The sequence below is a fragment of the Guillardia theta genome (genome assembly GCF_000315625.1).
Source record: "Guillardia theta CCMP2712 unplaced genomic scaffold GUITHscaffold_25, whole genome shotgun sequence".
NCBI classification, from domain to species: Eukaryota; class Cryptophyceae; order Pyrenomonadales; family Geminigeraceae; genus Guillardia; species Guillardia theta.
Genome location: NW_005434649.1, coordinates 106,300 through 125,137, shown reverse-complemented (window position 1 = coordinate 125,137; position 18,838 = coordinate 106,300). Strand labels below are relative to the sequence as shown.

Below are 18,838 nucleotides of genomic sequence, written 5' to 3'. Positions count from 1 at the left end.
CCATCATCTCGGATCCCTCCATGAACATCAACAGCGTCGTTGCCCCGCGCATGCCCAGCTTCTTCCAGAAGCAGAGGGCAGACCGCGGCCTGCTCCTCCTCCAGAAGATCTGGACAGGAAGGATGCCCGCACTCGCCAGCGTCTGTTGCACCGTCTCTTCCTCTCTCTACCTCCCCGCGGCTCCTGCCAGCCTTCTTCCCTCGCTCCATGACGCCCTCAAGCGGGAAAGGACAAGCGTCAAACTACCCCACCCCCCTTGTCTCTCACTACCCTTAGAGTATCATATATCACCCCTCCACCCGATCAATCAAAGAGATCCGCAGAAGATGGTAGACCACCAATGTTTGAGATCCTCCGAGTACCCCCGTACCCCCCTTTTGGACCGGAAGATACCTGTACCCGTTCGTGATCCTAGCCTTCTGTACCCCTTGCACAATGCAACAGGGCGGAGTTGGGAACTTCGCCCGAGCCTCTGCTAGTCTTCTCCGCCCTCCTCCATGCAGCTCTTGCATTAGAACATGGTAGATTACATGGATGCTCTAGATGCAAGACCTGGATGCCTGCAGAAGCTTGTAGAGAGCAAAGGTTTCCCTTGAATCTGGAGAGGGGTTGCACTTTGTATGTGTGTGGGGATAAGGCGAAAATGTGCATTTTAATGGTGAGAAGATTTTGTAGTTTGTACCAATATGTCAGGATCAGGAAATTGAATCAAAATTTCGGAAATTGGCATGTTGCCTTTGTAGTACTCTTCAATGAGATATATTGTAATGAAAAGAATTTTTTCGATCGAATTTGATCATTCTCAGTGTGTTGGTGAAAACTTGTGCTGATGGTTGTTGTAGATTATTGGAGGGCTGGTCGATCGAATTGTCACCGACAGGAAATTCAGGTAAGCCTTTGGAGGTTTATGATGCACATACTGCAAAAATGTTTTTTTTTTGATAGAAAATTTGGCGACAGGATGCTTTCCGTAAAGAGTTTGAAGGGCTTTCAGTACCATGCCTTCACTGCCTTCGTTCACGTCGTCATGCCCCGCCCAACATGGGGCTCAAGGACTTTTGCGACAAGTGGGAGTTCTATCGATTCTTCTCTACTCAAGGTAACAAGCCATGGTTGGGCTTGGAATGTGTAACCTACATCCCTACAGATACAGCGAGCGACGGCTCTGAAGCCCAAACCTGTCTTCGACAACTCTCTACCCTTTGGAAAATTCTTTACTGATCATATGCTGGAGATTGAGTGGGATGAGAAGGATGGGTTCAGTGCCCCGCAAATCGTTCCTCACCACCCCTTGTCGATCGACGCAGCGGCACCTTGCTTGCACTACGGCGTCCAATGCTTTGAGGGCATGAAGGCGTACAAAGACAAATCAGGTGTGGTGCGATTGTTTCGACCCGACAAGAATATGAAGCGTCTCAACGACTCGTGCCAACGCCTATCCATGCCCATGTTCGACGGCAATCAGTTCATCGAATGTCTCAAACAGTTCCTCAAGGTAGACCGAGACTGGATACCGGACAAGGATGGGTTCTCGCTCTACATCCGGCCGACTGTCATTGCCACGAGCTCTTCGCTCGGAGTTCATCCGGCTCATCATGCTCTCTTCTACGTGATCGCCTGCCCGGTGGGACCTTACTTCAAAGACGGCTTCGCCCCGGTTAAGGTGCTGGCGGAGTCGAAGTTCAAGCGAGCATGGCCGGGGGGGACTGGCTGCAACAAGGTTGGAGCAGATCACCGTGGATGTGTCGACTGACTTGTCGTGGCAGGTTGGAGGCAACTATGCTCCTGGGCTCCTTCCGCAGAAGATGGCGGCACAGCAAGGCTACTCGCAAGTGCTGTGGCTGTTCGGGGAGGAGGATTACGTCACCGAGGTCGGTTCGATGAACTTCTTCGTCTTCTGGAAGAGGGCGGACGGCAAGCGGGAGCTCATCACAGCCCCGTTGGACGGCACCATCCTTCCAGGTGTGACGCGAGACAGCATCTTGGAACTTACGAGAGAATGGCGTGAGTTCGAGGTGTCGGAGAAAACTTTCACCATGGCAGATCTCATCAACGCTGCAAACGAGGGGAGGGTGATCGAGATCTTTGGAGCTGGAACAGCAGCCATTGTATCACCGATCAACGGGATCTCATACATGGGAAAGGAGTATGCGATACCTTGCGGCAAGGACGGCAGAGCTGGGGAGTTGTCGACGAGACTGTTCCACGAGCTTTGTGACATTCAATATGGCAGAAAGCAGTTTCGTGATTGGTCCGTGGCCATCCATTAAAAATCAATAAACCAGATTGCTATCATTAAATTTCAAGCTGTGAAGAAAGTCCACGAACTGTAATCAATGCCTGGGTCCGCGTTCTCATCCTGGAAACAAAAAGGAAGGACTTGTCCGTTTCGCTCTAAACATTCCTTCATATGATACCTTGAGTGACCGTTCTCGTCAATGCCCGGTTCCTCGTACCAAGTTTCATCTTCACCATACCCAGGATCCGCTGAGAGGACGGAGAAGTTATGCACGGGACTGTATAGCCTTGCAACCAGCAGTACGATATTGCGCATGTTGGCCTTTTAAGTTGCCTTCTCCTTCAGCCTCTGGCTGCCTTGCCCAGTCCACTTGCTACCTCCTGTCTGATCTCTGTATCCCTCTATCCCTCTATCCTCGTATCTGCTCTTTGATGTTCTGTCTCCTCCTCTTGCAACTCACAGCTCAAGGGTTCCTCCCTACCTCCTGACCGCGTATGCGACGACGCCAGGGGACAAGGATGGAGGACCCCAACAATCCCCTGTGTTATGTTGACAAAGTAGGGGGTAGGGTGATCCAGTCCGAAAATGAAATAGAACAGATCACTGCCATCGCAAAATCTCTATTGACTATAGTGAGGCGGACTTGAAGTTGTATTTTGTGAAGTGGTCACTACTGCTGCCCCCAAATCGTCTAGCACAAGCTCTGAGGGAGACCTGTTTGGCGGCAGTTGAGAGAATGTCGGGGAAGGGAGGGAAGGTCGACGACGACGGGAACAAGCTGAAGATGAAGAGGGTGAAGGAGAGCGTGGAGAAGCACCTCCATGACGTCCAGGTGTGTCTACTTGATAAGTCTCCTTCCTGTTCTCGTTCAGAGCTGAGTTGATTCTAGGTCACTGTTGATAATGCCTTGCTCAACAAGTTGTACGACAGTCAGGGTTGGGCGCGTCCGAATGGTCCCGAGGAGGCCAAGGAGACGATGAAGCTCGTGTTTGCCGGGGAAGTGAAGGAGGATGGCAAGAGAGAGGTAGACAACCTGAACCCTCTTGCGATTAAGCAGCTCGGGCGAGTGAGTTCTACTATCTACTCCACACTCTTTCCTCGTTCCTATTCTGATTTCTGTTTCGTTGCCCCAGTCGTTGAAAGAGGTTTGTCCCCTCCACTGCAGGGTCAAGAGCATATGCTTCTGGCATTCTCCGGTAGAAGATGAAGGGCTCAAAGGATTGTTAGAGTTTGGGATGAAGCCGCCGAAGCCGGACGTGTGGGAGGGATTGTTACACCTGGAACTGGTGGACTGCGGCATCGGACTGCAAGGCTGCGAACTGCTCGGCGAGAGTCTCAAGGCCCACGTGCCATTGCGATCGCTGACACTGGATTTCAATCACTTCGGGGATGCGGGGGTCGAGCATATCGCGTCGGGGCTGAGAAACAACACCAACGTGTCGACCCTGAGCTTGGCGTTCTGCGGCCTGACCTCGCGCAGCGGGCAGTTGATCGCTGATGGCATCATCAAGGGTTCGAAGGTCAAGTCGCTGGACCTCAAGGGGAACAAGTTGGGTCTGTACATTGATGAGGAAGGTAACAGCCTGCCTGGGTACTCCTTGATCCCAATCTTTGCGGGGATGACCAACCAAGAACTCTGGGCACCCACGTCGGTCCGTCAGTTCAGCAGCGACAAGCAGGATGAGGATGGGAACGCGACCAACTTGTGGGACTTGGAACTGAAGGCTGTGCTGAGCGATGAGTTCCGAGCACAGCCGATGGAGGGCACGTCGGGGAACTACCGGGCCACCCAGGGCCCTTGGGCAGGATGGGAACTGTTCACATCGTACATCGAGGGAGAGCCGAAGCTGTTTGCGGCCACGGAGACTCTGCAGAAGTTGAACCTGTGTGACAACTCGTTCACGGAGGACATCACGTACAAGGTGATGGATAAGAACGGGACGCAGAAAGTAGTCCAGGTGGACGAGTCGAACTTCGAAGTGTCGCTGGCCTGTCCCCTTGAGAAGGAGGAGACTTGGGCCCACCTAAAGCAGGACTCCTTCCAGGTATTCCGAGCTCAGATCACCAAGGGATGCTACTGCCAGATGGGGATGGAGATGATTCACGTGACGGATATCGTTGCAGATTGCGCTTTCATCATTCGGGAGGACCTCGACGCGGTCAAGTTCGTCCTGCCGCTGCAGAGCCTGCAGCCTGTCTTTCCGTCTGCCGGCAACGAGACCACGAGCAAGAACTTCCTACAGAGGTACACGCCTGTCTCCGAGCGGCAACTGTTCGAGCTCGGCATCGTCAAGGGCGCCTGCCTGCATGTCGGGCGAGAGATCATTCGGATACGTTCTATCAGCGGGGGGAGCGTCTTTCTCAGTCGGGGCAGCTGCGGCACGGAGGTGTCGAAGCATGCGCAGGGGGTCAAGGCGATCAGGCTATGTCAGCTGGGGATACAGAGGGGGACTTGCTTCTCCCCCTCCACCTACCACGAGCTGGGTGACTCTATCCAGCGCATCAGCCAGTTCAAGTTCATGGTGAAGCAGCTCAGCCTCAACGTGTCTCTAGAGGAGGTGACGATCTATCCCTTCCCCTCCTCTCTCTCCGGCTTTCCTTTACTTCCCCTCCCCTTCCTCTTCCTCCCAGAGCTTCCAACTTGTCCTCCCTCTTACTCCTTCCTCTGATCCCCAGCTCTTCTCATCTTCTCCGCCTACAACTTGTGCTGCTACTTTCCTCGATCTTTGTCCTCCCCTATCGCAAGTCAACTTTCTCCCTCGTTCGCCCTCTCGCCCTCCTCCCGCTCCCACCATTTCCTGACCCTCCCACAGCTTCTATTAGAAAACAATCTCGGGATAGGGCAAGATGCTGCTGAGCTTCTGCGGGTGCCGACGAGGAGGCTTTCGGTGTTCACACTGTCGGGGAACGGGATCAAGGTGAGTAGGTGCGGGGCTAGAGGGGAAACGGCTGACCATCCTCCTTCTCCTTCACAGGAATCGCTCTTTCGTGAGGTATACAAGGATGGGACAAGTTCTAAGAAGGGGAAGAAGAAAAAGTAAGACAAGTCGGTCGAGGATTAGCTTTACTATATACAACAGCACATTGACATGTCAACAGCGCATCCTTGATCCTCCTCGCAGATCTAAGGGACGTTGACTTTGAGGAGCCCTCAACAACTCTTCTTCCCCTCCCCTCCCCTTCTCTTCCTCACACGAAGATTGAACCATCCCGCCATGATCCGATTCCTTTGGAAACAGCTTCGTATTGACCTTGAAACTTCCTTCCCCTCCATGACGTATCTCCTACCTCACACAGTGATCTGCACGATCTCCCGATCTGGAGGCGTCGACTGCTCTGTCTGTCCCCTCAGCCACCACAGCCTGTGATCTACTCCCGCATGCTTGGCCAGCCGGTTCAGCATGTAGGCCCGGACGACGAGGCCGATGACCACGGCCCCGACCAGCAGCGCCATGGAGATGGCGAAGTGATCGATGTACTTCCACTTCTCCGCCTCCCCTGGCTCCGACGCGATGAAACCTCCCGTGCAATGAAAGTCTCTCACGTGCCTCACCCTACAGCACAAGGTCAGATGCCGCACCCCCACGACTTCCTCCTCCTCTTCCTCCTCCTTCGCCTCCCCCCTCCCCTCCCCCCACCTCTTGTTGAAAGAAACTCTTTCCTCCCCCCCTTTCCTCCTTCCAATCCTGATCCTCCCCTCTTCATACCAGTATCCGTCATCGTGGCAAAGTCTCTTTGCCTGCAGGAGCTGGTTCTTGCAGTTCATGAACGGGTACATGCAGCCTGACACCGCACTCTCCATCCTCGTGCCTGAAGGATTGACGTCAGATGAAAACCTAAGTTTGACACCTTCTGTTGAGGATCAAATTTCACCGGGAGTGATTGTCATCGGGTCTACGTGAGTGTACTCGCCAAACGAAGAAGTATCTCCCTTCATTTTCACCTGTTCACCATGAACACATCACCAACAGCACACCTCCACGTCAGATTCCTCTCTCCCTGCGCCAAACTATCCCTCTGCCTCTGCCTCTGCCTCTGCCGCATTCTCACCATCACGCTCTTTCTGAACGCCTCCTCCTGCATCCATGCCAGATGCTCGTTTGCCGCCTGCTCGTAAGTGTGTTGAAGACCGAACATTCGCGCCCAGTTCAACTTCATCCGGATCCAAGTTTCCTGTGACACACTTCACTCGAGCTCGCGTGACAGCAAGCTTCGGAGCGCTTCCTTACATTCGCCCATGATCCGATCATGCTGGCGCCATGCTCGCAGGCCAGGAGCAGCCGCTTCAGCATCAGCTCGAGCCTTTGGTCCAGGAAGATTACGTGCTCAGCCCGAACTGAGCGACAGGTGTATTCGATGCAGCCATTGGCAACTTGCGGGCTGTTCCCCACCTTCCATACAAGTCAAAAGCCGCCCGACCGACCCTGAGGCATCGAATCACCGGCAGTTTCTTCATCCGACCCCACGCCGGCTGCTCCCACACAGCACACTGTCTCGGCTGAGCGCAAGGTCAGCACGCCCTCGCTCATTCCCCCAAGGACATTCGCACCATCTGCTCAGGTGACCCTGTCGGGTCCTGCTTGCAGAATGCACCTGCCGCTGCTCGTCTTGTCCAGTTTCCGCTGATCGCTGCATGACGAGTGTCAGCTTACACGACCTGGCAGGAAGAGAGACAGGGACGAAGGGCGACGAGAGGTTGAGAGGGAGAGGTGGGAAGCTGAACCTGCAGCTTCCACGTCCGGTTCCATCGGGACTGCATTGATGACATCAGTCGCTGTTGATCGCATCAATGGAATCTCGCTCGGACTGCTCGGGGTCGTCGGAGAGCTTGGAGGTTGGGTCTGAACGCTCACAGAAGAGGGCTGCTCTTGCTGGACTTCCTGTGGTGGAACAACCTCCTCCTCAACTTGCTGGTCAGGCCAACGGATCGTATCCATCCCAGGTCTCCAGCCATACTGACCCTCCTGAGGGGACTTTGGTGCTGCTTGCGATTCCGCGCTGTCACTGGGGTTCTTGCTCACCTGTTCTTTGACCTCCTCATGCTCATGCTCCCGCTCCTGCTCCTGTTCAATCTGGTTCGACTGCTGCTGTCCTCCAGCGCCAACTGGTTGCACGATACTGACTGCCGGGAGATGGCTCGTCTGAGCCAACTTGGCTATGCGAGACCTTGCTGCTTCCTTGATGCTACGTGGCGCATCGTGCTGTCTTGCCCTATCCTGATGATGGGTGCTCTGATCTTGTGCGTGTTCAACATGAGCCGTAGGAGCGTTCTTGCTGGCTACATGTGGCCAATTAAAGTGCCCTGGACCAGCAACCCCCGCGTTCCTCCACATTCCTTTCCACAAGTCACTACCATACAGGTTTGCTCTCTCTGCAAGCTTCTCTTGCGGAGCATCGGAGTCGCCCCTTCCCACTGTCCACAAGGCCATTGCAACCACCAGCAGCCCACCACCAGCCACCATCACCGCCCTTCGCCCTTCTCTTGAAATCATGTTTGGTCTCCCTGGCAATACTGAACGGGGCTTCAAGATGTGTATGATGACAACACAAGTTCCTTCCAATGCACACTCAACTCCATCTTCCTTCTTCCACCATTTTCATTCCGTCCCTTCCTCTCATGTTCGCTCCTCTCCCCTCGCCATCGCCTTCAACGGCGTGCCTCCGGCATTCTCGCCGTCCTACTATTTCCGGGGTACCCCACCCCCTAATTGTATACGGCAAAGACTAGGAAATTGGACCCCATCCCCACCCTTAACACTCCTACCCCTCCAGCTTCCCACAAACGGTACCCTACCTGTGATGTGGTTCCCACATCCCCGCTCGTAACCGTGGAGGATGACCCTACCCCAATGTCCGAGAAATGTTTAGTGGACCCAAGTACCCAGTGTTGGTAGCACGAAATGCAGGGGGACTAAGGGTAGTCATTGGACCCACCCCACTATGTTGTTGGCCTTCTCCCCGATTTCTTACGCTGGCGGCCGGCAATGGCGAGGACGGGTGAGTGCAATAGAGAGAAGTAGATGGAGAAGAGGACGATTCAGCTGTGAAAGATGCATCAAAGTGACATAACATCTCTTTCATCCTACTGAGAGGTCTTGTCACCGAGATGCTCTTGTTGATTCTTGCCCATTTCAACTCGTTCTTGCTCACTCCTCGCAATATTGTGATGACCTCGTTCTCTCCACATGGTCGTCACCTGATATCGATCAATCTCACATCCCTCTGACGCCTTTCCTCAAACAGTCTTGTGCCTTGGGGTTTTCATCCTTCAGTCCCTCGCAGTCGCGACTGCGTTCTCGGGATGCGGCTTACCACTGAGGGCAGCCTCAGCTGGACGTGCTGCAGGAATCTGCAGGAGAGTCTCGATGAAGAACGAGGACTTTGACGTCCCCGACACCAAGCAAGTTGCAAGGTTAGACTAGATGAGCTGCTCTGAGATCCCTTGGCTTGAACCCCCGCCATATTGATAGCATGTGACCATGTTCTGTCTCGCAGCGCTCTTGGCGGCATCCTCGGCAACCTCAAGTCCGGACGAGGCTTGTTCGGTGAAGAGGCGACCCAGAAGTTTGCGCGGACTGCGCTGGACACCGTCGAGACGCAGCTGAAGGAGGTGTCGGATGAGATCAAGGCAGGTGAAGGTGCCACTGCGGTAAAGTCTGGCGACAAGGCGAAACGCATGTCGATGGAGAAACCGTCCTACTCTCCCGAGGACAAGTGGAACATCATCTTGACCGGAGGCAGCGAGCCGCTCGAGCTGACTGTCCGTCCTACCATGTCGACGGAGAAGCTCCTGACTGTGTGGGCGAATGAGAACGGGGTGGAAGCTGGAGACTACCAGCTCGTCGTGCGAGGAGGAACGTCATGGAAGACAGGACCGGTCGACCTCAAGAGCACCGTCGGGGAGAGCGGGATCATGGACGGGCTGAATGTACTTGTAGAGAGAGCTGATTGAGTGAAGTTGAAGGATAAACAGATGAATGAGGACTGATGAATGAGGTGGGGAAGGAGGAGGGGAGGGAGAGGGAAAGAGAGGAACATTCCGTGTGACTAGGAACGAGGAGGGAAGGTATGATACAAGTGGAGTTAGAGGATGTGAATGATAAGTTGGAAAGATTTTGATAGGGCGGGAGCGCTAGGGGTAAAGGAGGAAGAGAAGACGTTTTCTTACAGGGAGTAGCGCTCCTTATGGGATTGAGGAGGAGCAACGCGAAGAAGAGGAGGTGGGAAGGAAGGAGTTGAGGAGGAAGGGAGAAGAGCTGCTACTGTTTCATCTTATCAGGGGCCCATCCGCCCCCCTCTCTGTGATGGCGCGAACGAGCGCATGCGAGTCATCGTTGGAGATGCTGGCAACGTTGCTGGAAATCATCTCCATCGCCATCTGTAACGAGGATCAGCGCAAGCACGAGGAGGCAGAGAAAGGAAGAAGAAGCTAAGATAGCAGGAAGGCGGGGAGAGGTAGAAGGAGCTGAGTGCGGAGGTTGAGGAGGAGGGGCAGGGAGACGATGAACCTCAATGATCATGTCCACAATCTCGGAGTGGATCTGAAGATCGGTAGCGACGTCGAGCCAGGTGCGAATCGTCTGTGCAGATGGTGAGGAGGAGAAGGAGGGAGGCTGAAGATAGTGCCTTGAAGGAAAGGATCGCCTCTGGTTTCGAGCTGACCTTATTAGACGCTATGATGCACCTGAAAGCTGTGAGGATTTGACAAGCCGTTGAGAAGGAGGAAGGGGAGGGAAGGAGAGGGAGAAGAGGTCGAGAGGAGTGAAATAGCCGACCTGCCTATGGCGGTTAAGACCTTTGCGTCACACACACGAAATTGCACGAGAGCGTTGAGGATGACGTGTATGCTCTTTAAAGCACGTCAGAGAGATCGAGCAAAGAGACAGAGCAAACGACAAAGAACTGAAAAAGGAGAAGGGTTTTGAAAGAGAAGGAGGAATGAAGAAGGCAGGAAGAACAAGCAGGGAGAACAAGCAACGCATGAACACAGGATTTACCATCCCGTCGAAGTGTTGCGGGAAGCTAAGACTCAGTGCCTGGACAATGTTTCAATGTTCCATGGGATAGGGTGCAAGGCAAGTCAACGTCAATCGTCTGCTTCAGCTCTTCGAGCATCTCCAAGTCGTTGTACTGCGATCGCAGGAGCTGGAGGACCAGGTGAGAGGAGGCAGGACGCAGGTTTCAGTCACAGATTGAAGGATGAGGGCGATGTCGACCGGAAGGCACCCGACGTTGTCTGCACGAACAGGGTGAGCGGAAGTCGGCGGGGAATGTGAAGGGCAAGTCACCTCCATGCTCAAGGAGGCAAGAAGACGAGCATCTCGTGCTGTTGGTTTTAAGACTTCTCTTTCTTTCACTCCGCAGCTCTGACTTGGCCACGGAGAAAAGAATACAGAACAGCGCGCTGTCCCTGGGAGGAGCTCAGCAAGCGCCGGGAGTGGGGGGGGAGGGGGAGGTCGACCTTTCTTGATCGTAGGTGAGGCGATGACAGAAGGCATGGCAGAGCTTTCGCACGTCCTGAGGGCGATCAGTGAGATTGAGAAGATGGTTAGTTGAGGGCGGAGGAGAAGTGAAGTGACAAAAGTGAGGGATTGAGAGCGTGTGGAAGGAACGAGGAGCAACAAACGAGAGATGAAGAGATGAAGCAGCGGAGATGCGAATAAAGTCTCTTCTCAGGTCTCTTCTCACCTGTAGCTTCATACTGACATTCCTCTTGGACATGGCTTGTATGGCTATCGACACACATGAGAACGAGTCCATGGCAGTAAGGAGAGGTGACCTTGTGATGCACTTTCAAACACTTCGTCCCTCTCCGGGCTCATCTGCTGAGAGGTTAAGTTTCTCCTCCTGCTTCCTCTCTCTGCCCGCCCCACCGACTCCTCCTCCTCCTCCTCCTCCTCCTCCTCCTCCTCCTCCTCCTCCTCCTCCTCCTCCTCCTCCTCCTCCTCCTCCTTAGCTTCCTCCTCCTTTGAATCTTACTTTAGCAAAAGCGTTGCAAAGGACAGCGATGGACCGAGCATCCACCTGAAACTTGGATTCAGGCGAAGAGGTAAATGCAGACAAGACCCAGAATCACGAACCCAGCAGCAAGGCCGACTCAGGGGATTGTCAAGGGCAAGGGCAGAGGGAGCGGAAGAGTGAGGGTGAGGGTGAGGGTGAGGGTGAGGGTGAGGGCAACCTCAGAGCTTTGCGGGTCCATTAAGGCCACTGAAGCAGTTGCCATATGATTTGCAAGCATCTTCGTGTACAGGTGAGATACAGAAGGATCATGCGGACGCCGATCACCTTTAGCTTGTTAGGCGAGATTTTCCTCGAGTTGATGGAGTGAGCGAAAGCGTTGCAACACAGGGAGATCGACTGCAGACGAGAGAAAAACTTTCAGTAATTTTTCAAGGCTTAGAAGAATAAAAAAACAAGAGGCAATTCACTGGGCAGCAGGAAAAGCAGGAAATGAAGTTGGTGTCAATGGATAAGACGAACCTGTAGGTTTTCGAAGTGGCTGACAGGGAGCTGGAGGATATGGATAACAGAACAAGTCAGCATGACAAGCAACTCATCAGAGTCAGCTAACAGCCATCAGCCGATCTGCCGCTGCGTCAAACAAGCTTTCGAAACCAACGACGTCCTATAGTCAATTCAGCGAGCTCCGATTTCCAACACTGAGAGGAAGACCTTGAGCGCATTGAGCGTCCACGACAGATTCTTGCCCTTGATCTCACCGATGTCTCTCATCACCATTCCTGCAAACTGATGGATCTAAAGCAAAACCATCCAAATCAGTCGTCTCCAAATCAAGAACCGTTTGCAGTGTTCCAAACGTACAACCATGTCTCGAACAAAAGAAATGATCGAAAAAGTACCTGGCGCTTGAAGTCTTCCGACAATTCTGAGTCCTTCTGCAAACAAAACAATTCTCAACCTTTGAAATGTATCCTACTCTTCCACCACCACCTCCAACACCACCATTTGAACTACCTCCACTTTCGCCCTTCTCACCACTACCATCAACAAGCGAGAGTCATCGATCAACCTTGGAGTCAAGACGCAGACGATGCAAGTGGTTGAGAGCCATTGACGCTTCGACTCCTCGGAAGGGAAGCGATCCATCTGCCCATCGCGTCACCATCGCCGTAACCTCCCCCTCTCCTCCTGCCTGCTGCCCCCCCTGACGAGAAAGGCTCCAAGTACTGGACGAGGTCCTTCAAGGTCGTGAACGACTTGAGCAGCTTTCTTTTGGGTTTCTCATCGGGCTTGCCAGTCACTTCTTTCCTGTGCGAGGGTGGAAGGTCCGATGGAAGGTCGGACCTGTACGTCTGAGGGGGAAGTATGCTTCTGGTTGCCTCCTTGCGCTCTTGCTCCCCCAGTGAAAACGACCTCACTAGTACTTGCTCAGCGTGCACGTGCCTCTTTGCCTGACCGAAACCGCATTGGAGGCTTGCTGGAAACCTCTTGAACAAGCGAGAGAATCTGTTCATGTGAGACATGCTTCATGTGAACCCGGATTATTTCATGCTTGGACGCCCAATAAATGAGGGGTCGACCTTCCTCGTCTGATAACTCACTGACCAAAGTATTGAAGGCGATCACTTGATCTCCCTTCTGACGTCACAGCAGCTTGATGCGATGATTGCAAACTGAGAGACGAGACGGACGAGACTGAATCAGCTCAGCCCTTATTCCAGGTGTAGCATGAAGTGAACATCGGGATTTGGCCTATGGCAGCCGTCAGAACTTGCAAGCGAAGATGAAACCAGCAGGCATGCATCACAGGAGTGAAGTTTTCAGCGAAATGAGTTGATTGCAAACTCGATGGTGCGAAACAGCATTATTAAAGAGAGCAGAGACGAGCAAGGATGCATGGAAGGGATGGAAGGATTGGATCAATGGAGTTAGCAGACGCGAGGAGAACAGCAAGGAATGCGAGCAGAGCTGCAAGTGTGTAGAGCTTGTGTGATCATGCCCTCGTGTGCAAGCAGCATGTCGGCATGCGGATCGACAAGTGCGCATGAAACAGGAGCCTCTTCGTCAGTGCGCGTTCATGGAAGCTGCATGGAAGGAAGTGGTGCCGAGGATGTGGCCCACCGATCGAAGTTTATTACAACTTTCAATTTCCTACAAATCTCGCAGCTGCAGATATCTATGTTTATCAATAAAATAACGAGAACACATAGGGGATTTATTGAACGGCTCATAATTTATGGTATGCCCCCTTCCTGCCAGGCGCAACTACGGCGCCAGCGCGATCATGGTGGACCAGGGGAACGAGGACCGGGAGAACACGCGTGCATAAGACCCTGTGAGGAGGATGGCGCATCTAGCGGGTCTGTCTAGAGTAGGAGCAAGCCCGTAAAGAATCCTCCATCGGGCTCGTTGCGACGAGGTCAGGTCAAGCCATGGCGGTGTAGGAGGCGTGCAATCATGTTGTGGAGTGTTTATGAGGAGGCGGATGGAAGTAGAGAGCAGGAGCAGAAGTCGTACGTGCTGCAACCTTTAAAGCTGGCAGCTTCCGCAAGTTGGCGAAATACCCAGGAAGGTATTTGAATCCAATAACCATGTTGTCCCCAGCAGGAGCAAGGAAACATTGAACCGATTACTCGAGATGTTTTTCTCAGAGACAGCAGAGGATCTAAGAGCAGAATGTTGCTGCAGCTTGTCGGGGAAGTAGGAGAATGGAAATGATGTAGATGACTTCAGTGGCAATTAAGAAAGACCGGCTTCATCTGCAAGCTCACTGTTGGGCTACTTAATTATCACCAGTTGTCACTGCATGCTGCCAACGTCGCTGCCTGTCGTAACTTTTAGCTAAATTCATTTATCTCAACTGTATCAGACGAAGGAGAAAAGGAAAAATCTTTGAGTACTGCTGCGATGAATCAAGACATGTGCTAATCAGCAGCTCACGTCGTTTGCTCCCCTACTCTTTCCTACTCGAGAACACCTCCATCTCTCATCTAAACTTCTTCGTATCAGGCAACATCTTTCACAATCCTCAATGTTGACCATGCAGATAAAAAGAGAATGGGGAGGAAAGATGGATGGACGGGTGGAGAGAGGGAGAGGGAAAGTCAATCCCTTCCTTCCTCCCTTCCTCCTCCTCCTCCTCCTCCTCCTCCTCCTCCTCCTCCTCCTCCTCCTCCTCCTCATCATCATCATCATCATCATCATCATCATCATCATCATCATCATCATCATCATCATAACCACCACCACCATAAGCAGCAGCAGTAGCAGCAGCATGTTCTTCATCCTCCTCATCCTCCTCCATCTCCAACCGCAGTAGTTTCATTGAACCGCTTTCATCGGGATTTTCCTACTTTTAACCCACCCCTACTTCATCAGAAATCCCAAGGGGGGAGGGAGGTAGGGGTTGGTGAGTTTTAAAGGATGATGGCGGATTTTAATTGGGAGAATGCGCCGATGCGGGAGATGGAGTTCATGATCGTGGGAGAGGTGAGAAGGCGACATGTTGATGAATAACATGAGGAGAACGATGTTGACATGTGCGATGTTGCTGTTTCTTGCTCGTTTTGCTCGATGTGTGCAATTTTGAAGGTTGAATGCTGCGAAGGAGTGTGGTTCCAACCTTGCTTGTTGTCGATTTCATGACGAAGATGTCACTGAATGGTTGGAAATCTGATGGGGAAAGGTTGATTAGATGAGGTTTTGTGTGTGCGGAATAGATCAACTTGAGATATTCTGCGTCAAAGTTGTCCTTGAGGGCGATGTTTTCAACCCTGCGGTCTTCTCACTTGAAATTTATAGCTCTTCTACTTCGGAGGGATCTTTGGGCTGAAGTTCTTCCTCGGCCCTCTCCCTCCTGGCGCAAAGCAACAGGACACCCCCACGTTGAAGTTTCTCCTGTCGCTTCACAATGCCATTCTCTGCCTCCTCTCCTTGGTGATGTTCCTTGGTGCAGCGTACGAGCTTGTGAAGCGGAGCAGGTAATCGGACAAATTCATGGAAATGTTTATGACGAACATGAAGTTATGATGGGATCGAGTGGATGTTTTGCGAGAAGATCGGAACGCAAGCAAAGGGGGGATTGTTCTACTGGTCTTACATCTACTACTTGAGCAAATACCTCGAATTCTTCGATACCTTCTTCAAGGTGGGAAGTCTCCTTCAAGACCCAGAAGATGTTCTGATGCTCCAGTCTTGACTATGTCAGGTCTTGAAAAGAAAACCTCTTGACTTCCTCCACGTCTACCATCATGCTGTCGTCGTGCTCATGTGCTGGAACTGGTTGGAGTACTCTCAGTCCCTCCAGGTACATTGATAGATCGAGATATGGAGACATCAAGTGCGATGACAGACGCTTGGACTTCTTGCCAACACGCTGATCCACGTGTTTATGTACTATTACTTCGCCATTACAGGAATGCCTCCCCTCTCTCCCTCACATCCTCCCCTGCTCCTCCATTTGCCCCATCTCCCTCTGCCCCGCTTGCCTCTGATATCTGGTCCATCAGTCTACCAGCCGCCGCCATGGTGGAAGCGTTATATCACCCGAGGGCAGATTATCCAATTTCAGACCAGGTCATCCTGTTCCCTCTTTCGCGTGTTCCAAAATCGTAAAGTTGTGGCTGTAGCTTCATCCTTGCTCTGCCCTTCTTCGTCCTCGACTATTACAAGACTCGAGTCCTCAAGGGAGAAGGTCTGTGAATTTCTTCCCCCAACTCTTCAACTCGGCCGTCGTTGCTCTCCTGCTCATGCCTGGTCCGCGCACTTGATAGGCTGCGAGGGACGAGGCGCTGTCTACTTCAACGCTGCCTTCAATTTTTCTGTGAGTCTACCATGACATGTGGGGAAGAGGACAAGGAGCGTGCTGATTACAATCATATGCAGCTTCTGCTTCTTTTCATCAATTTCAGGTTTTTCGTTTTGTTTTCTCCGAGACATCTCCATCTTTCTCTTTGTCCTCCAACTCCCTGCCCGCCCCTCTGTCACAGCTACAACTCCTCGTTTCCCTCCCTCATTTTGAGCGCCGCCTTTTCCCTTTCCCTTGCCTCCTCTTACATGTCGCACACAGCCGCAAGACTTACAGGGACAAGGATGCTCAAACCAAGGTTGGTTTCAAGATTATTTGACAAGGGTCTTGTGACAGATCTTTCCTGCAGAAAGATTGAGGCCCTGAGCAAGGTCATAAAACGAAGTTGTGGAGGCGCAGTCTGTTCAAAGGACTTCATGCACAACCGCTGGGTAGACCAATTTTCTATAATGCAGGCTTTTTCTCCTTCAATCATCAGAAAGGTTTAAAATCTATCATCAATATCTAGATCGTTGGTGGGAAATTATCAAAAATGTTACACAGTTGACGGTCTTGATAGTCAACTTCCAAAACTTCCATGGGTCTGGCATAATCAGCATCTAATTTTCTCGTTTTTGTAGCTTCACGCGTCTGTCTCCACCTCGAACGGCTTGCCTTGAACAGCATTCATGACCTGCCAGCTATGATGAGAGCGGGGTCGAATAGAGAAGGGAAACAAAGGGAGGAGGGAGAGAAACGAGGCATTACGATTCTCTCATAATCTTCCAGCCTCAGGACCATGTCCTTTCCATGCATCTCACAATATTGCTGGAATGAAATCATATTCCCATCGTTCTGTACCGCACGTCCCCTTCCTTCCCGCTTCCCCTTTTTGCAAACCCTCCTCTGCCCATTCCCCTTTACCAAGACTTGTGTGTCGGAGAGATTTGCTCCCAGCCCGGCAAGCGCAGCTTTGACCTCGTGAGGTTGTAGCACGCCATCTCTGTGAAGAAATAAGTAAAATCATCGTTGATGTCATGACAAGGGTTTGAACAAGTGAGAAGGGGCAAGCATATAATCACTTGGATGTGTCGTAGGTCTCGAAAGAAAGTTTGACACGGCTCTTGAGCTTTGAAGAAGACTCAGACGTGGAAGCGGAAGGAAGGGAATAGAAAGTTGCGCTCACCTCTCTCGATGTCATCCCCCTGAACTGAGAAGCTAGCAGCGAAGAGGTTTCGTTGAGGACTTGCGGCAAAACGTCAACAGGGCCGAACCGAGGGCGTAAGAGCATCGCAAGAACAAGACTTACTGCTCTGAGTGAGTACCAGAGTCGATTCCACGTCTTCTCTCACACTCTTCAGCCTCGTTATGGTAGCATTCCCGCTTGAGTTCGAGTCAGTGCAAGCAGAGATTGACATCTCTTCACCTCTCTGCGGCTTCTGGGGCGTTGTCCTCCTGCTCCAGCGGAAGAAGATCTTTCCTTTAGATTTAGACAGGATCAGAACTTCTGGCAGGGTAGACAGCTGGAGGAGGTGCCCTTGCCTGTACTCCTGCGGCAGAGATTTGAGGACATTCCTAGTCCTAGCAGATAGCGGTCGATTCTTCAACTTTTCTGAAACTCCGATTAGGGAAGTTTGCAAATTTCCAGAATTGGAGAAAGCCCGCATTGAAGGGTACATACAGGGTAGAACAAGCAAGGGTTGGTTGGTACACCAGCATCAAACGAGGGGCCGACACGGTCAGGTTGTGGAGGGGAGGGGGGTGGAAAGGTGAGTCTCAAGGAGCCTGCAACCGCGGCAACAGCCTGTGCGAGGGGAGCATGACAGGAGCTGCAAAGAGCTGGCAGAAGAAGACTTGAAAGGAGGGAAAGCATCTACTACAACATAGGTCGGGTATCACTACGCATGCAGGAATCTCAACCCAATCGGCCGGCAGGGCCTGCCGCTGACAGAGCTCCGACCCTGCCAGCCAGGAGTCGCAGGGCCCAGACTTGAAGGCAGGGAGCGGAGCCGAAGAGGATGACCCGGGAGGAACTTGGGAGGAGGAGCCTCGGAAGGAAGGGCCGAGAAGGAGGAGGACATTACCGACGGTGTTCTTGAAGCCTTCGCCCTTGAGTTCGGGAGGGCATGAAGCTGTTCGTCCGATCATTGCGGCTAGGCTGCACTACTTGAGGCCGTGACAATCAAACTGGAGCTAGGGTGGGTACATTCTTGCAGGGTACTTGTGCTTGAAGCTACATTTTAACCCCACCCTTCCTAATGGATTATGAGTAGGAAGGACCGGTAATGTAATCAAGTTTGACTGGGTCAACCGTCGGCCGCGGCCTCACCACCACAAGAAGTCATTACAGTACGATTTTATCATTTTTGGAATTTTAGTAGAGTCCGAACTCATTTGAAACTTGATGATGTTATCTTTTCAAGTTTTCTGTTAATTTTCAAAACATTTGAAAACAGTGAGCCTTTGAAGGTCTTCCGGAACTAGAAGGACTGAGAGTTCTGTGCCGATGGTCAAGTTTGAAAGTTTGGAAGTTTGAAAGTTTTGAATGTTTGAAGGTTCGAGTGTTTTGGTGAAGTTTGAAAGTTTGGGGGAAGTTTGGGAATAGAACGTAATTAGCCAAACGTTTATTTATCACAACGTTTGACTCTTCAATTCGCAACGATTGACCTTTCGAAATGAAGAGTCAGGAATAGCTGACAGACGTAGGGACTTGAATGTACCCCCTTCATGACCAGCCTCCACCCCTTCCGAATCCAATGCCATCGTAGGTACCTTCTCAGACCACCCCCCTGCATGCACCTGAGGCGGTACATCGTGTGGTACATAATCACCGGGGGTGGGAGGAAATTGAC

At 52.1% G+C, this 18,838-nt stretch overlaps 7 protein-coding genes across 7 annotated transcripts; 4 read left to right on the top strand and 3 right to left on the bottom strand.

Moving 5' to 3' along the window:
- Positions 1 to 840: 840 nt before the first annotated feature.
- Positions 841 to 2,270, top strand: GUITHDRAFT_86282 (hypothetical protein; the record flags this gene model as incomplete). The annotated part of the gene is made up of 4 exons (XM_005834466.1): positions 841 to 889; positions 961 to 1,099; positions 1,148 to 1,720; positions 1,767 to 2,270. The coding sequence occupies exons 2-4, from the start codon at positions 962 to 964 to the stop codon at positions 2,268 to 2,270; spliced, it is 1,215 nt and encodes a 404-aa protein (XP_005834523.1). The 5' UTR covers positions 841 to 889; position 961.
- A 705-nt stretch (positions 2,271 to 2,975) lies between these two features.
- GUITHDRAFT_106529 (hypothetical protein) lies at positions 2,976 to 5,280 on the top strand (the record flags this gene model as incomplete). Its single annotated transcript, XM_005834465.1, has 5 exons — positions 2,976 to 3,071; positions 3,129 to 3,305; positions 3,373 to 4,797; positions 5,053 to 5,157; positions 5,215 to 5,280. The coding sequence occupies 5 exons, from the start codon at positions 2,976 to 2,978 to the stop codon at positions 5,278 to 5,280; spliced, it is 1,869 nt and encodes a 622-aa protein (XP_005834522.1).
- Positions 5,281 to 5,287: 7 nt separating this feature from the next.
- On the bottom strand, positions 5,288 to 7,119 carry GUITHDRAFT_152021 (hypothetical protein). Its single transcript, XM_005834464.1, has 8 exons — positions 6,963 to 7,119; positions 6,789 to 6,868; positions 6,681 to 6,737; positions 6,469 to 6,630; positions 6,288 to 6,412; positions 6,113 to 6,180; positions 5,947 to 6,049; positions 5,288 to 5,793 (listed from the first exon to the last, which is right to left on the bottom strand). The coding sequence occupies exons 1-8, from the start codon at positions 6,985 to 6,987 to the stop codon at positions 5,529 to 5,531; spliced, it is 885 nt and encodes a 294-aa protein (XP_005834521.1). The 5' UTR covers positions 6,988 to 7,119; the 3' UTR covers positions 5,288 to 5,528.
- Positions 7,120 to 8,207: 1,088 nt separating this feature from the next.
- On the top strand, positions 8,208 to 9,014 carry GUITHDRAFT_152020 (hypothetical protein; the record flags this gene model as incomplete). Its single annotated transcript, XM_005834463.1, has 3 exons — positions 8,208 to 8,236; positions 8,483 to 8,651; positions 8,735 to 9,014. Coding segments are annotated over exons 1-3 (370 nt in total), but the record flags the coding sequence as incomplete, so codon positions are not given.
- Positions 9,015 to 9,506: 492 nt separating this feature from the next.
- On the bottom strand, positions 9,507 to 12,723 carry GUITHDRAFT_137322 (hypothetical protein; the record flags this gene model as incomplete). Its single annotated transcript, XM_005834462.1, has 18 exons — positions 9,507 to 9,617; positions 9,748 to 9,819; positions 9,902 to 9,923; positions 10,015 to 10,088; positions 10,237 to 10,275; positions 10,325 to 10,384; positions 10,429 to 10,475; positions 10,528 to 10,649; positions 10,701 to 10,756; positions 10,928 to 10,971; positions 11,019 to 11,061; positions 11,219 to 11,263; positions 11,525 to 11,596; positions 11,720 to 11,749; positions 11,912 to 11,995; positions 12,100 to 12,135; positions 12,191 to 12,237; positions 12,363 to 12,723. The coding sequence occupies 18 exons, from the start codon at positions 12,721 to 12,723 to the stop codon at positions 9,507 to 9,509; spliced, it is 1,365 nt and encodes a 454-aa protein (XP_005834519.1).
- A 1,903-nt stretch (positions 12,724 to 14,626) lies between these two features.
- GUITHDRAFT_137321 (hypothetical protein) lies at positions 14,627 to 16,365 on the top strand (the record flags this gene model as incomplete). The annotated part of the gene is made up of 10 exons (XM_005834461.1): positions 14,627 to 14,689; positions 15,002 to 15,180; positions 15,224 to 15,347; positions 15,408 to 15,506; positions 15,717 to 15,775; positions 15,829 to 15,893; positions 15,973 to 16,022; positions 16,085 to 16,110; positions 16,269 to 16,305; positions 16,357 to 16,365. The coding sequence occupies 10 exons, from the start codon at positions 14,627 to 14,629 to the stop codon at positions 16,363 to 16,365; spliced, it is 711 nt and encodes a 236-aa protein (XP_005834518.1).
- Positions 16,366 to 16,629: 264 nt separating this feature from the next.
- GUITHDRAFT_106524 (hypothetical protein) lies at positions 16,630 to 17,665 on the bottom strand (the record flags this gene model as incomplete). The annotated part of the gene is made up of 5 exons (XM_005834460.1): positions 16,630 to 16,680; positions 16,755 to 16,989; positions 17,069 to 17,115; positions 17,173 to 17,231; positions 17,296 to 17,665. 5 exons carry the CDS (start codon positions 17,663 to 17,665, stop codon positions 16,630 to 16,632), a joined length of 762 nt encoding a protein of 253 aa, XP_005834517.1.
- Between the last annotated feature and the right edge of the window lie 1,173 nt (positions 17,666 to 18,838).